At 62.2% G+C, this 14,653-nt stretch overlaps 1 protein-coding gene and 1 long non-coding RNA gene across 2 annotated transcripts in view; one reads left to right on the top strand and one right to left on the bottom strand.

The window, feature by feature from the left end:
- Positions 1-2,501: 2,501 nt before the first annotated feature.
- The window catches only part of RADIL (Rap associating with DIL domain), a 132,529-nt gene continuing 120,377 nt past the window's right edge, over positions 2,502-14,653 (bottom strand). The window contains exons 13-21 of the mRNA XM_039226156.1: positions 11,859-11,971; positions 10,630-10,867; positions 9,901-10,073; positions 6,102-6,252; positions 4,972-5,162; positions 4,557-4,884; positions 3,512-3,651; positions 3,080-3,219; positions 2,502-2,819 (exon numbers count right to left, since the gene is read on the bottom strand). Coding sequence (XP_039082087.1) covers positions 2,714-2,819; positions 3,080-3,219; positions 3,512-3,651; positions 4,557-4,884; positions 4,972-5,162; positions 6,102-6,252; positions 9,901-10,073; positions 10,630-10,867; positions 11,859-11,971 — 1,580 coding nt within the window. The 3' untranslated portion in view covers positions 2,502-2,713. The remainder of the gene's footprint in view (positions 2,820-3,079; positions 3,220-3,511; positions 3,652-4,556; positions 4,885-4,971; positions 5,163-6,101; positions 6,253-9,900; positions 10,074-10,629; positions 10,868-11,858; positions 11,972-14,653) is intronic.
- LOC120228033 lies at positions 6,346-8,426 on the top strand. The gene is made up of 3 exons (XR_005527389.1): positions 6,346-6,653; positions 6,764-7,061; positions 7,644-8,426. It is a non-coding gene; the product is annotated as an uncharacterized LOC120228033 (long non-coding RNA).

Here is a 14,653-nt window from a genome sequence, read left to right on the forward strand (position 1 = left end):
CCACTGGTTGGCGGCTCGGACGCGGGTAGAAACTGCAGCCGCAGAGGTTGGGGAGTGCCGCGTGGGGCCCAGACCTGGCGCTGCACGGGCAGGGGTTGTCTACTTATGCGTCACCCGACTTTCGGCCTCAGGATCAGGATGACTTGTGACAGGTGATGCGCCCGTGGAGCCGAGCGCTGGGGGGCAGGGCCCCCCCCCCCCCCGGCTCTCCCGGGATGGGACAGACCCAGCTCTGCCGCTCCCTGGACCCTCCCGGTCCCATACCTACCCCGCGTGAGCCCAGGCGGGAGTCTAGGATCCCTCCCGGCCCTTCACCTATCCGTTTTGGGCCCCAGGCAGGGGTCCGTGGACCGCTCCCCATGCCGACCCCACGAGGGCCCTGAATCCCAGGCCGGAAGGCCAGGGTGGAGGGTGTATGTTCTAGAGAAGAATGTCTGTTACTCTTGCAAGGTGCCTGTGGTGCCCCTTTCAGCGCTCGGCTCGGGGGTTTTCAAACATTCCGCACACAGAAGTGCGGGTCCCAAACCTGCGTTAAGAACTGGCTGGTGAGGGCACACAGAGGAGGTGTTCTCGCTGCCTCCCAGGGCTAGGGCGATCCGGGGAGTCTCCTTCCACGTGTTCTTTGCCAAGAAAACCATCAGGGTGCTTAAGAGTTTAGAGACAAATTACCCCAGTTCCAACCCCAGCTGGCTCCCAAGGGGTGCACTCCGTGGTCACCACCTTTCAGTCCCCTGGGTTTGTGGTCTGTACCAGCACTCCTGCGTGGTGGCCTGGGTGGGGGTGGGCAGCATCTTACCCACTGACTGTGGGCCAGGCCGTCCCCCCTGCTTTGGCCGGTGGACTGTCACCAGAAGTGACAGGATTGAAATGTGCTGGGGAGCTGGGCGTGGCCTCTGCATTTGCTTCGCTAAGAGAACATTCCTGGCGGGTCTGTTGGTATAAGGAGGCAGAGACACGAGGGTTAGGGGTAGCCAGACCCCACCTGGAGCGGGGAGCCAGCTCCAGCCGCACTGAGTGAGTTAGTGATGTTGCTTTGAGACACAGAGCTCTGTCATTTTCCCCGGAGCGTTATGGCAAAGACTAGATTAGTTCTCCTGCACGCGTTTCCTCATCTGGAAAATGGGCAGATAGTGGCGATCACAGGGTGGCTGTAAGCAGTATACATGCTACTGTGTGTAAGGGGCCTGGGGAGTTCAGGCCGTGCAGGCTTCAGCCCCTGGGGGACCTGAGGTATGTAGGGAGCCCCCACGTGGCTCCACAGCTGTCACCTCCGCATGGAGCAGTGAAGAACGGAGACCTGTGATTCCGCAGGCCTTAGGCTGCTGTTAGCCTTTCTTGTGCCCTTGTTTCAATTTGAGGCTCTAAGAATTTATGTTTTGGGATCAATCATACATTTAAAATATTTTTTTTCATTTTAGACAGCGTGCAAGCAGAGAAGGACAGAGATAGAATTTTAAACTGGCTCCAAACCCAGCCCAGAGTTCGACCCAGGGCCCAAACCCATGACCCTGGGATCACAACCCCCCCCCGTTTACCCCCCCATATCCCCGTCCCATCTCCCCCCTGCTTCTGGTTGCCACCCAGTATCACCCCCAGGCCCAGCTGCTGCACCAATGCTCCCCCTGTCTCCCCCCATCTCCCCCTCTGGGCTGCCCAGATACCCTTAAGATTAAACTTGTGAAAGTTCATCTTATCCAGCATTTTGGGAACTTAGTAGTGGGAGGTGCTTCAAAGCAGGTGGAATCTGGGAGCCTTGCATCAGAGAGCAGCAGCAAAGGGCCTGGGGCAGATACAAGCACATCTGTCCTCTGTGCTCACCAGAGGGCAGCATGGAGCTGCGTGGAGCCCAGTGCTCACGCCACACCTTGGACCCCACTCCGGGTGGCTGGGCACCCTCTAGGTGACTCCTTCCCATGCGAGGGGCGTGTCTGCCCCTACCAGCCGGGAACGCCTCCCCCCCCCAGGTCTCTGTTCCTGGCAAAGATGAGGACACTCTGAGCCCAGCCTCCGTGAGCACGATGCAGGAGGCCTCTGGACACTGGCTGCGGAGCTGCTGACCCTGCTACAGACGCCCAGCATGGATGTGTCTGAGGCCCGTCACAGCGATGCGAACACAGCCCTGCACACACTCTGCCACCTGGTGGAGGAGGTGAGCCTCCCGTCAGGGTGAAGGGACGGCGACCCGGTGGATGCCAGCCAGGCTGCAGACTCAGAGCCTGGGATGAGGGCCCAGCCTCTGCTTCCATGATGGGAGGAGACCCGAGTCCCCGGGGTGGGCCGAGGCGCTCACCATCAGCCGCTTGGGGCGGTGCCAGACCCTTTCTTTGAGCCGGGCTGAGCCTGTGAGGACCAGGAGCAGACCCCACTGCCCCCTCCCCGAGGCCGCCAGACCCCCTAGAACCCTGAGCCCGTGTCCTCCCAGGGTGTCTCTGAAGCCGGCGGGGAGGGGCAGGCCCTGGGGGCCCCAGCACGGCCCCCACCTGGCTGCACAGGCACCAGTCTCTCAGAGTACGAAAGATAGTTTATTGAATCTATATTTTTCCGTTAAAACCTTCAAACATAAAAGCTCTGTAACAAACGCCACAACCTCGTGTCATCTGTCATATAAATAAAATATACACTAAGATGTACACTTTCCACAGTGGGGATGCGGCCCCGCGGGCCGGCCTGGCGGGAGGTGGCCTCCCCCGCCGCCCCGTCCCTCCAGCGTGCCCTAGGGAGGCGGTGTGCGGAAGCGGATCTTCTTGGCGGTCTCCACGTCAGATTTGGCAACCAGAAAGCGCATCTTCTTCCCACCGTGCCGGATCAGGTCCACAGCCCTGGAAGCGGGGGAGGGGAGACGCCTGGAGTGGTCGATTCACCACGGGCCCGGCCTTGGGGCGGCAGGGCTCCTGGGGGTGCCTGGGATGAGGACCCCCCCACCCTGCAGCCCTGAGTGCCCAAGGGGCTCTGGTGGGGCTATGGGGTCGTCGGAGGTCAGAGAGCGGGCTGGTGACCAAGCCTCCACTCGCTTGTCTCTAAAATGGGGGCCGGGGCTGCCCTGACGCCTGTGCCTGCCTGGGCGCGAGGGTGGGGATACCTCAGGTAGCTGACGCCCGTCAGGCTGCTGCCGTTCACCTCGAGGATGCGGTCTCCCAGGGACAGCCGGCCGTCCGCCGCCGCGGGGCTGCCTGGGAGCAGCGTCTGGATGTAGAGCCCGGGGGCGCCCAGCGGCGTGTGCTGGGGGGGGGGGGAAGCAGCAGCCTCAGGGCGGGGCAGGCCCCGGAGGGCTCACTCGTGTGTGGTCTCCTGCGTGTCCGTGAGGGCAGCACTGGACCCCACCCCCACCCCCACCCCCACCCCACAGGCCCGGGACCGGCACCCCGAGGACAGAGAGGACGCAGCTGTCAGAGGAAGCGGCTACCGCACAGGCCCTTCCTGCACTCAGACCCCACGGAACTGGCCCTGGTCTCCCGCGACCCCATGAGCTGTGGGCCTGCATGGGGTGGTCCAGAGCCCGGGGGCCACTCACCATCCCGTCGATGAGGCCCATTCCCAGCCCGGAGGGGCCCCGCTCCAGCTCCACCACGAACACGTAGCAGAAGTCCTCGGCGCTGGAGCTGTGGCTGGAGGCCGCTGGCGGGTGCTCGTCAGCAGGAAGCACGCAGTCTCCTGCGCAGGTGAGACGAGGGGCCACTGGGGGAAGGGGCGGGTGGCCGTCCGTCCCTCCCTGTCCTCGCTGCTCCTCCCAAGGGAAACGCTCACACGGCTGCAGCGAGATGCCCATCTGGGCACAATGGGGACGTATCCCTGACGACCCTCCAGGTGTGGTGGCTCCAGGCCCCATCTGTGGGCCACACCCCCATGTGCCTGGAAGGGGGGTTCCTCCCTGCGCACCGTGGCTGCCGAGGACAGTGGCCTGTCTCCGAGCTTGGCTGGTTCCAGGGCTGAGCGGGGGACTCTGTTCAAGGTCCCCCCACAGCCCCCTCCTCAGACCCTTCTCCACCCTTTAAGCAATGTCTCCCCATCTGCCCGCCCCCCCGTTTGATTCTGTCCCCTTCCTGAGTGGGGACTCTTCAGCTCTGCAGCCCCCCACACTGTCCCTTCTAGCCCCAGAGGTCAGGGAGGGTGGGTGGCTGCAGTCCTGCACAAGGAAGCAGGGGTCTGCCTCAGGCCCTGATCTGCCCAGGTGGCCCCTGCCTTAGTTAGGGGCATGCTGCGGGGGGCTGCTCTGCCCTGCGCGTGTACACACATGCCCTGCCTCCTTGTCCCCCACCCCCACCCCCACCCCAAGCCTCGTACCTGGTGCACGTCACCTGTGCCGCCCCTCCCACTACCCTGGGTGCAGGGACTTAGTCCACAGGTGGCTGCACAGAGCCCAGCCGCCCTTCGCCGGGGCCTGAGGCACCATCTGCCCGCCACATCTGGCCCCAGGAGCCGACCTGGTGTCCCAGGCTGCGGGCATTCATGGACAGGTACTGACAGCCCAGGCCCAACATGCCCCGAGGGCTGCATAGGTGGAATGACCCACAGGAGACCCACCCAGGGGCCGGTGTGAGCCTGGGGACAGGTCTCACCTTCCGCAGCTGTACTGCCGGGGCCATTCTGTCCACTCCACCTTCCTTCTGAGAGTGTTTTCCCACAGGTGCCGCCAGACTCAGGCCAGTCGGGGACAGCAGGCTCGAGGTCCAGTGGGGTGCCGGGAGGCGTGAGCAGGCACGAGGAGTCCACGTGCAGGACGCCAGCCTGGGGGCCCCCGCGGCTTTGCCGTCCTGGAGCGCCCTGTGCGCGGGGACCCCCAGCGGGAGGAGGAGGGCACACCGGGCCAGCTTCACGAGCCCCCCGGGAAGCCAGCGGGCAGCTCTGGCCCTCCGGGGGCCCTTCAGCAGTGCTGGGGGGCAGGCCCTGTGGGAGGCGGAAGGGGCACAGTGCTCAGGGGCCCCAGAGGCTGCCCCCAGCCGCCCCATTACCCAGCAGAAGCACCCCGGGTACCTCGAGGCCCTCTGGCTGGGGAGGCCCGGTGCCAGGGCTGGGTCTGCTGCGCAGGCTCCACAGGAAGTGGCGGATGTACAGAAGGTGCTGGTAGAGGCTGTCATCTGGGCAGTCGGCTTCCAAATCGACCTGGAAGCCCTCGCTTGGCAACACGATGGGCGGGGGGTTCTCGTAGGACTCCAGCACGTCCTCTGCAGGCAGCGGCGAGGACGCTGGGACCGCACTGGCCCAGAGGAAACTCCCGCCTGTCACCAGGCTCACCAGCCTGCCCTGCCCGCCCACCCCTGTAGGTACTGGGGTCATAGAGTTCGGGGTCCAGGAGAAGTCAGCCCACCCAAACGACACTCCCTGCACTGCTGCAGCCCAGGTGGCATCCACAACGAGGCTCAAGCTGCCTCGCCCCCCACCTCTGCACCCCCCCCCCACCTGCCCTCCTGGGCGCCCAAGGTCCGTGCTGATTCCATCCTGCCCAGTCACCAGGACCCTGTGTCCCAGAACACGAGCACCCTCCTGTGGCAGGAAGGCCGACACCCACACTGGCTCGTGGCAGAGAGCCCACCAGGCGGCTGGCCCCGGGAGTGAGGGGGAGCATCCGATGCCAAAAGAGCCCCAAGTCCTGCTCCAAGCAGTCCTGCCACAGGCCACGGCCTGGGTGCAGGGGATATGGGGACCTGAGGCCCTATTTCTAGCTCTATCTTCTACCTTAATTTACGTCATTAGGTACATCATGCTAACAAGAGACGTGAATCTGTTTGTAACAAACATACGTGCAGACAGGTACGTGTGCACTGCGCGTGAGCCTACGTGGAGGCGTGGCAAGCACGCCATCCTGGCACCAAGCACAGAGACCCTGTCCTCCTCCTGCTGGGTTGTGCATCAAGCGGGGCCCATCTCAGGCCCCATGTTGGGTCGGAGGACCTTGGACCTGACCCGGAGGTCAGAACTTGGCCATGGCCTGTGGTCTCCCTGAGCTCCATCTATGGGAGTCCCCAGGTCCCAAGGTGGAAAAGACAGCCCAGGGTGGAGGGGACAGGGGTTCTGCGGGCTCTTCTAGGAAGTCCCCCTGGAAGCTCCCCACTGTCCCCAGCATGGCCCGCAGGGTCCCTGCTCCCGCCCCTGAGGAGGCTTACCTGATTTGAAGGCATCAGGGCTGTCCCGGGCACCGGGCTCCCAGGCGCTCATGGGGCCCATGCCAGCGGCCAGCTGGTACTGCGTCAGCAGCCGGTGCAGCTGCGCGGGGCTCAGGGCAGGGAACGTGGCCCGCAGGTTCGCCCAGCTCATCTGGGGGACGAGGAGGAGCATATGGTCAGAGGCCCCGCGTGGCACAGCCACACCCCCAGAGGATCTTTTTCCTGGGTGCTCTGGGGGCAGGGCCCCATGGTCTGGGCTCCCAACCAGCATGCACAGGGCCGTGGTGCCCCTGAGGGCCGCTGAGGTCAGCGAACACCCCACCAAGGGCTCTGTCCCCTGAACGTGCCTCCCCCCACAGCACCTTGCACGGCTGAGACACCAGGAAAGGAGCCCTGGGGATTTGGGGAAAGAGAAATTGAATTCCTGCCTCACAGGGTGTGGGAGAGATCCAACCCCAAGGGCTGAAGACACATGCAAAGGCACAGCCTTCCAGGACGGGCAGCCCATGTGGGGAGAAGGGTGGACTCATGCTCGACGACCTAGAACAACAGGTGCGGTCACCTGTGACCCTGCTGTCCATTGGCCGGGGATGCCTTTCCGCTCATGTTTTCTGGAAACTTCTCTCCCGTTCTCTGGGCTAATCTCCATTTCTGTGACACAGACACACCAGCAGCTTCCTGACCAAGGTACCCCGAGGACCATGGCTGACCTTGCCGTCAAGGGCCCAGGCCAGGCCACGCCCTCCGTGGCGGGTGGCCCCCAGCTTGTGGCGTTGCTCTTGAACACTGGAAAGCACTCTGATGGCTAATTTTTGGAAGATTCCTGTCTTTATTCTTCTGGGAAGTTCCCAGGCTCCTGGCGCCCATCATCCCAGCACTGCAGGGTGGGCCTCCCTGCGCAAGTCCGTTTCAGTGGCCGAGCTGCTCAGCCCTCGCCGCGCCTTCCAGCACCTCGGGCAGGTGGGTCTGGGGCTGGGTCGGTCATCTGTACTCCCAGGCCGTCACGTCCCCCCACTCCTTCCACACGCCTCCTGTTGGACTCTGGGCCTCCCTGCCCCGTTCTCTCACTCTCCCATCTCCCCTCCCCTCCTCTCCTCCTCTCCTCTGCTTTTCTCTCGCTTCACTTTACTGCCATCCAGAGGCCTGGCACGTGGGGGGCTAGCGCCTCCACCACAGGGACAGTCGTGTCTTAAGGCTTCTCTGGGGGGCACGTGGCCAGTGCTGGGAGCCCCAACAGGCTCCATTCCTTTGGGTTTTCCCATCCGTGCCTTGTCCAGGGCTGGCGTCAGAGGGCGCCACCAGCAGAGAAGCCACCAGCAGGTCCCCTGTGGGCACCCTGTCCTTCCTTCCAGCTCTCTGCTGTCCAGGCGATTTCCTGAACCGTCTTCCAGTCTTGCTGCTGGACCCTTCGTCTCTGCTCTCAGGGTTCGAGTTTCCAAGAATCCGTTTGGTTCTCTTCTCTTTAGGATATAATTTTTTTTTAGGTTTCTTCTCCCTGAAAAGTCTGTTTGAAGCTGAGAATGCTTTTCACATTTTTTAAAGGGCTTAAAACAAAAGCCAGGAAGCAGAATGCGGGATGGTGCCCTTCTGTGCTCCACACAGGCTAGAACTTCCCCCTGGGTCCCTGTCGGAGAAGGCAGCCCACCAGCCCCTCATCTGGTTCCTCCAACCTCTGTCTCCCGTGCAGGAGGCTGTTCGCTCCCATCTTAGAGTCGGTACCAGTCTGCCGGGCGGGCTCGTGGGGGGACAGGCATCCGCGTCCTCCAGACTCTGCCTGCGCATCACTGACCCCCAGCACAGCCCAGTCAGCCCCCTCCTGCAAAGAGCATGGGGCCTCCGGCACGCGGAAGGTTCTGTCCCGACGAAGCCTTCCTTGTCAGGATGAAAGCCTGGTTTTCCCGGCCCAGAGACCCTCTGTTTTAAAGAAAGAAGCTGTAGAAAGAAGCGCAGGGCTTCCACGAGCACGAGAGGGAGGGCCTGGCTGTGCAGCAGGGACCCCTGACAGACTCTGGCTCAAGCCTGTACTGCATTGCCCTGCTGTGTGGAGCTGCCTGGCTGGAGTAGTCCCTCTGTTTGCAAGATTTTAAGTATTCTCTATACCCAACATGGAGGACTCGAACTCACAACCCCAAGATCGAGAGCCACACACCGCTGAGCCAGCCAGGAGCCCCTTGGTATTCATTTTTTAAAACTATTTCTCCCTAGTTTTACTGAGATTCACTTGTTACTATTCACTTTAAGTGTAGGATCTGAAAGGGGCATCTGGGTGGCTCAGTCGGTTAAGCATCCGTCTTCAGCTCAGGTCATGATCTCACGATTCGTGGGTTCAAGCCCCACATTGGGCTCTGTGCTGACAACTAGCTCAGAGCCTGTTTCAGATTCTGCATCTTCCTCTCTCTCTGACCCTCCCCTGCTCATGCTCCCTCAGAAATGAATAAAAAAAAACATTTTTAAAAAGTGTAGGATTTGAATAACATCCCCTCCAGTTTGATATTGGCAATCTGTGGTTTCTAAGAGCCACTCTTGGCTTTCTGCTCTTCTCCGTTATCTATTTGTTTACAGACCATCTGGTTTGATGTGCTGTCCCTCCTCCCACTCCAGGATCTTGGTTCTCAGCCGGCCCTGTTCTTGAGGCCATACATCTTCTTCAAGCAGTTACATCCTGGCCTCTGCTTTCCAGCTTTCCGCATGTCTCCTCTTCCCCATGGTGGCCTTGTCCTTGGGCGCTTAAGCTTTGCTTTTGTTTAGTGATATTTTGGGAGAAAGCCAACCAAATGCATATGTTCAATTTGCTATCTGTATCCAGATGTCCCCATTTTAAATTTTCTCAAGTGGAGTCACACTTGTAGAATTTTAAAAAAACAACAACAACATAAAAGAACAAGTCGGGGCGCCCAGCACCGGGTAGATTCTGCCTCTGCCGCACCGTCCCTGGCCAGGGGACAGGGCCTTGGCCAGCAGCCATAACTGGGAGGGTGGCATGAGATGACAGCCGAGGCGGGTCACACAGTGCAGGTGCGCGGCAGGCAGTGGCTACCACGGCTACTGAGTCTCTGTGCTGGGGCCCTGGGGTGGAGGGGAGCTGCTCTGATCTTACAGCAGATGGAAGGTCCAGGGTCCCCTGCAGCCTCTCACCTCACCTCTCAGAGCACACGGTGTCTGGCAGGCAGGAAAGGGACACACAGGTTTGGTTTCATCAATCATCCGCAATGACCGTGGGACGAGGTGCTGTACCCGCCTCCTGTCGCTCTTCCAACATGGCCACAAATGCATCCTCTGCCGTCTGGGGGGTCAGCCACCTACCTGGCCGGCCTCAGTCCCACACCGAGGAGTCAGCAAGGCCGCCTGCTCCTGGCTCGTGCGGGTTGCCAGAATTCAGTTCCTTGTGACTGTAGGACGGAAGTCCCCGTTCCTGTGCCAGCCTGCAGCTGAGGGCTGTTCCCAGGTTCTGGAGGCCATGCCACCGTCCATCTTCAGAGCCACTGGGTGGTCGGGCCCCCCTCCTGTCCTCAATCTGAACCATTTATCTGCCCTTTTAAGCACTCATGTGCTTAGGCCAGGCCCACCAGACAGGCCGATCTCCCCATCTCAGGGTCCATGCAGAGCCCTAGGCCCTGCAGGGTTACGGATGGGACACAGACCCCGGGGACCCTGGGGGGCCTTATCCCGCCAGCAGGTGGGAACAGAAGTGGAACGGAAGCCACACTGCCGGGTCTCTGAGGTCCTGAAGCCATAATGTGGCCCGCGCCTGGTCTGTGAGCTGGTGACCCAAGAGGGACACCTCGTGCACCCCTCCTACCTGGATAAGCTGGGCCCGGGGAGTGGCCAGCAGGTTGAGCGTGCAGGAAAGCTTCCGGAAGAAGCGTTCTCCGGCCTCTCCCAAGCCGCTGCTCCTCATCCACTCCAGGAGCTGCTGCAGGCGGGCGCAGGCCTGGACGCCTCTGGGCCAGTGGAAGCAACTCAGAGACGGGCCTGGAGGGGCAGGAAGGTGACGCCGTGCCGGCCGCCCCTCCCCCCACTCCTGCAAGCCTCTGATGACAGGCCTGAGCACCTTACATTGGTTTCCAAGGCAACTGGCCTGCTTCTGGGCCCCCTTCTGGGCGGGCGGGGTGGGCATGGGTGGGGGAGGTGAAGCGCATGACCGGGAGGGGCTGTGACAGCCACTGAGCCCCAAGTTTAGAGAGGAGTCGGCACCTATGGCAAGGCCCCAAGGGCCCAGATGCTGCCTGCGGAACCTGACCGGCCCAGGAAGGCACTTGAGTGCCAAGGGTTCACTCATTCCCCCAAGTCCCAGCGGGGCCCCCAGCTAGAAGTGACTGGCACCTGTAGTGAAGAGATTCTGGGGGGCAGAAGGCGGGGACAAAGCCCACGTCCCGTCTCTGAGCCTGTCCCTCCTCTCCCAGCCAAGGGCTGAGGGGTAAAATGGACGGGGAAAGGCCTGTGCAGACCCCCACCCCCATCCCGGCCTTTCTGCAGACGGGGACAGCCGCCCCCAGCAGCACGTGCCCCCAGGCCCGCCCCTCCTCACCTTTGTCCAGGAGCTGGTTGAAGAGCAGTGTGCTGGAGAAGAAGAGGAGGTAGGCCAGCACCTGGGCGGCGATCTCGGGGTGCACCCGGAATTGCCGCAGCAGGTCCAGCGTGGCCTGGTAGACGGACACCACCCGGCGCAGCTCCTCAGGCAGCTGGGGGGCCGAGCACCAGCTCTCCCGGCGCTCCGTCTGGAAAGGGGGGCATTCCAGCAGGGCCGGGAGGCAGACGTACAAGGACTGGGGGCGAGAGGGAAACACCAGCCACGTCCGCAGAGGCCACGGGCATGCCAGTCTAGCTTGGGTCCCGGGGGGCACATGACCTCCGCAGGTGCACAGAGCCCGGAAGAAGGGCTGCTGGGACCCCTCATGGCTCTTGTTCCATCAGACACAAGGTGGGGGGCAGCTGACTGGCCCGACATTCCCTCCAGGACCCTCCCCCTGCACCAGAAGCACCCCCTCCTGCGGAGCTGAGCCAGGGGCAGCAGCGTGGGGGCCACGGGCACCATCCTGGTGGAAGCCCTGGCGAAAGGGACGGCAGGCACCCACACTTGTCCCTGGGGGACAGAATAGCAACAGCTGCTCCCAAAAAACGAGCGAAGGCGTCACCTCCAGGGGGAGGCCTCGCAGCCACCACACCTCAAGGTGATCGTGGGATGACAGGTCAAGGGCAGCACACAGCCCTGCTCAGACCCAGGGGGAGGCTCCTTCCTGTTTGGCCAAGACACCCCATCAGGCCTGCTGGTGTTAAGTGACCATGGCGCTGGCTGACTTGACTGTCTCAACTCCGTGCGGAACAAAGGGGATCGTTTTCTTCTCCAACCAGCCCCCCTCACTCCCCGCTGACACATCCCCCACAGAATGCAGGTCCCCTTGGATCCCCCAGTAGGGGTCACTGCCACAGGGGCCCCTGCTCTCTCCACTCCCCCCTGCAGCCTACTCCATGTGCTGGGAGAGGGTAAGTGGCTCCTCCCGACCCAGAGGCTCTAACGCTGTCTCCGGTGGCAGCAAGAACCACCATGCCCATGGCCCAGCGCGGCCGCCCCCGCCCCCCGCTCCCTGCCACTGCTGGCATCTGTGCAGCCGCCAGCTCACAGGATGTGGGTGACGCCAGCTGGGAGGGCGAGGACCTGGAAGCCGGGGCTCAGTGCGCAGAGGCGGTGGTTCGAGCTCCAATTCCTCGTGTGATGGTGGAGACAGCACATCGGTCCCGCCCAGGGCGGCGCCGTACCTTGGAGACGTAGTACACGCACTGCTGGAAGGCGTACAAGATGACCTCCTCCAGGACGGCCATGGCCTCCTCGCTGGCTGTCAGCGTGCATGAAAGCAGGGACTCCCTTGAGCCTGCGCGGGGACAGCGGCACACGGTCACCGCGTGCTTCCCTCTGGACAGCGCTCGCCTGCATCCCCACCCCGGGTCTGGGGAGCCGCTTGTGCGGCCGTCTGACCCCAAACCTGACTGCCACACTTCCCCGGGGCTCCCAGGACAGGATGCCGGCCGAGATGGCTGAGAAAGCCGGCGCCGCGCCTCCAAGCACATCAGTGCTGAAGCGTTATGCCAAAGGGAATCTGAAGCCGATGAACTAGTAGATCCCGGACACAGTTCCTGTTAGAACCCAACAGCCTGCAGTCGCTTCTCAGTCGGGACCCAGGTCAAAGGGACACCTGGCCAGAGCTCCTAAGGAGACCACCACTCCACAGAATTGTGACATTCTTCCAAGAAGAGAGAAACCCAAATGGCCTACGAGCCTCATTCTCTCCCCAGCATCCGGGAGAGACCACAGAGAAAACGCCACCGGGACGGGGATTCTTAGCGGCCCCAGCTCCATGCCAGCCCTTTGGAGCGACAGGCCCTGGGGGTGGGCCTCCCCAGATGGTGACTGGAGCTGAGCCTGGTGGGAGGGGGTGGGCTGGTAGGGAGGCCCACCCGTTGGATGCCATGTGCTTCCTTCCTCTGGGAGGGGTTCCTGTAAAGCCAAGAGGCCAAACTGGCCACAGGGACCCCAACACTGGAGAACCCCAACGGGGCAGAACCGCCCGAGGAGCCACAGAATACGGGAGGCACACGGTGTCCCACAGCGCTCAGCAGGGCTGCCGGGGACCCGGAGGCCCTGCCTCTGCCTCCTGCTCCCTCAGATCCTCACTTCTTCATTACGGGAGCTGCAACAGGCAGGTCGGATGTGTGTGTGTACAGTGTGGGCGGGGGCCAGCGGCTTTCGACGTCATTCATTCTGCTACCGCCTTTTTTTTTTTTTTATCTTTATTACTTATTTTGAGAGAGAACATGAGCATGGGAGGAGCAGTGAGAGAGGGAGAAAGAGAGAATCCCAAGCAGGATCTGCACAGTCAGTGCAGATCCAGTGCGGGGCTCAAACCCACAAACTGTGAGATCATGACTTAAGCCAAAATCAAGAGTCAGACGTTCAGCCGACTGAAACACCCACCCCAGGACCCCTTCTACAAGCTTTTCACTCACACACGGCAGGGGCCCCATGGTGTCGCAATCTTTTCGCAGGGCTGGGAGGGGAGGTGCTGGGTCTCACAGCCCAGAATTGCTCTGAGCCCTGAAGCCACCCATCGCGGAGGACAGTGAGAATGCAAACAGCACACAAGTCCATCAGAGGCCCCGCTGTTCTAGATGCTTCTGCTTCCAGGGCTTGCAGCTCTCCTGCCCCTGGTCCTACGGAACACGCCCCAGAAACCTGTCTGGACCAGGAAGCCAGAGGCCTGTCGTGCCTGCCCAGAGACCTCCCTGGAGCCTGGCTTGTGGGGTCTCACTGGGGACCCACCCCAGGGGGAATCTGGATGCTCCCACAGCCTTGCTGGAACTCAGAGGAGCAGCAAATCCAACAACTGGAGGGACCCCAGTCTGGAGGAACAGGCTGCTGGCCATGGGCTGGCTGCCCCCCAACCAGCCGCAGCACCCCGGCGGCCCCGACCGATTGCCCCCCAACCAGCCGCGGCACCCCAGGCCTAAAGACACGCAGTCTGCCCACTGCTGACCTCACCACCCACAGACCAAACACCACTCGCGGCCAAGCAAAGCCAGTAGGAACGGGGCCGAGAAGCCAGCTCCAAACCCTTTCACTGGAGCAGAGCCTGGATGTGGGGCGGGGCCCCGCCCTGCAGGCTGCCAGCCTGGCCCAGAAAGCCGGCCCTCACCCCGTGTGGGTGCGGTGACTCTGGCGGGAGGCCGGGTGACGGGAAGAGGACGCCAGGACTGCAGCCGTAGGGAGGCTGATGCCACCACAGTCTCTCTGTTGCTGGAAACCAGCAGAAACACTGGCACCCGTCACAGGGGCTAAACCCACGCCCACGTGAGCCTTTTGGGGACCGGGGCCCAAGCCTCAATGCCCCCAGAGCTGCAGGTGCTGAGGCAGACAAGCCAGCTCTCTCTCTCAGGTGTCTTGGGTAGATACGACGGCCTGCCCCCGAGTGGCCCACCTCCTGCCTGCCCATGTGAGCGAGGCGTCCCGGGGAAGAGCTTCAGACAACAAAGATTATTTGCGGAACGAAAAGGCGATTTTCCAGTGTTCAGGACGTGACAGCTGTTTTCAGAATTCTTCCCACAGAAACTTCCCGCTGCAGGTCAGGAGGCCGAGACGTGGCTCTAACCTTGCCTTTGCCCCCGTGACAACATCTTTCCTCTGCGCTCCCCCGCGCCTGGGCCACACGGGACACTTTGTGGGACGTTCAGAGCCTGCCGCGGCTTCCCCTCAGGGTGGGTGGAGGCGGGACACTGTCCCAGCATCGACTGGGCTACAGGACACCCAGGCCTGGGACCAAAAATAACTTCCTCTGAGAGCAGATCGCCTGTCAACCCCAAATAACTTTTTCATGAGAATCAGCCCGACATAGGGTCCCTGTGCTTGGGCGGAAGGCCCAGGGGGGCCCAAAGCCCTGTGTGTTTGAGATTAGGCCAGGTGACAAGGGGCGCCAGCAGAACACACCCACGAGCGCTGTGCCCAGGAGCCATGAGGGGACAGCTCTCCCAGCTGACTCTGCTGGAGCCAGAGCAGGGAGGTC

Source organism: Hyaena hyaena, unplaced genomic scaffold, assembly GCF_003009895.1.
Source record: "Hyaena hyaena isolate Hyena2069 unplaced genomic scaffold, ASM300989v1 scaffold_20, whole genome shotgun sequence".
NCBI classification, from domain to species: domain Eukaryota; kingdom Metazoa; phylum Chordata; class Mammalia; order Carnivora; family Hyaenidae; genus Hyaena; species Hyaena hyaena.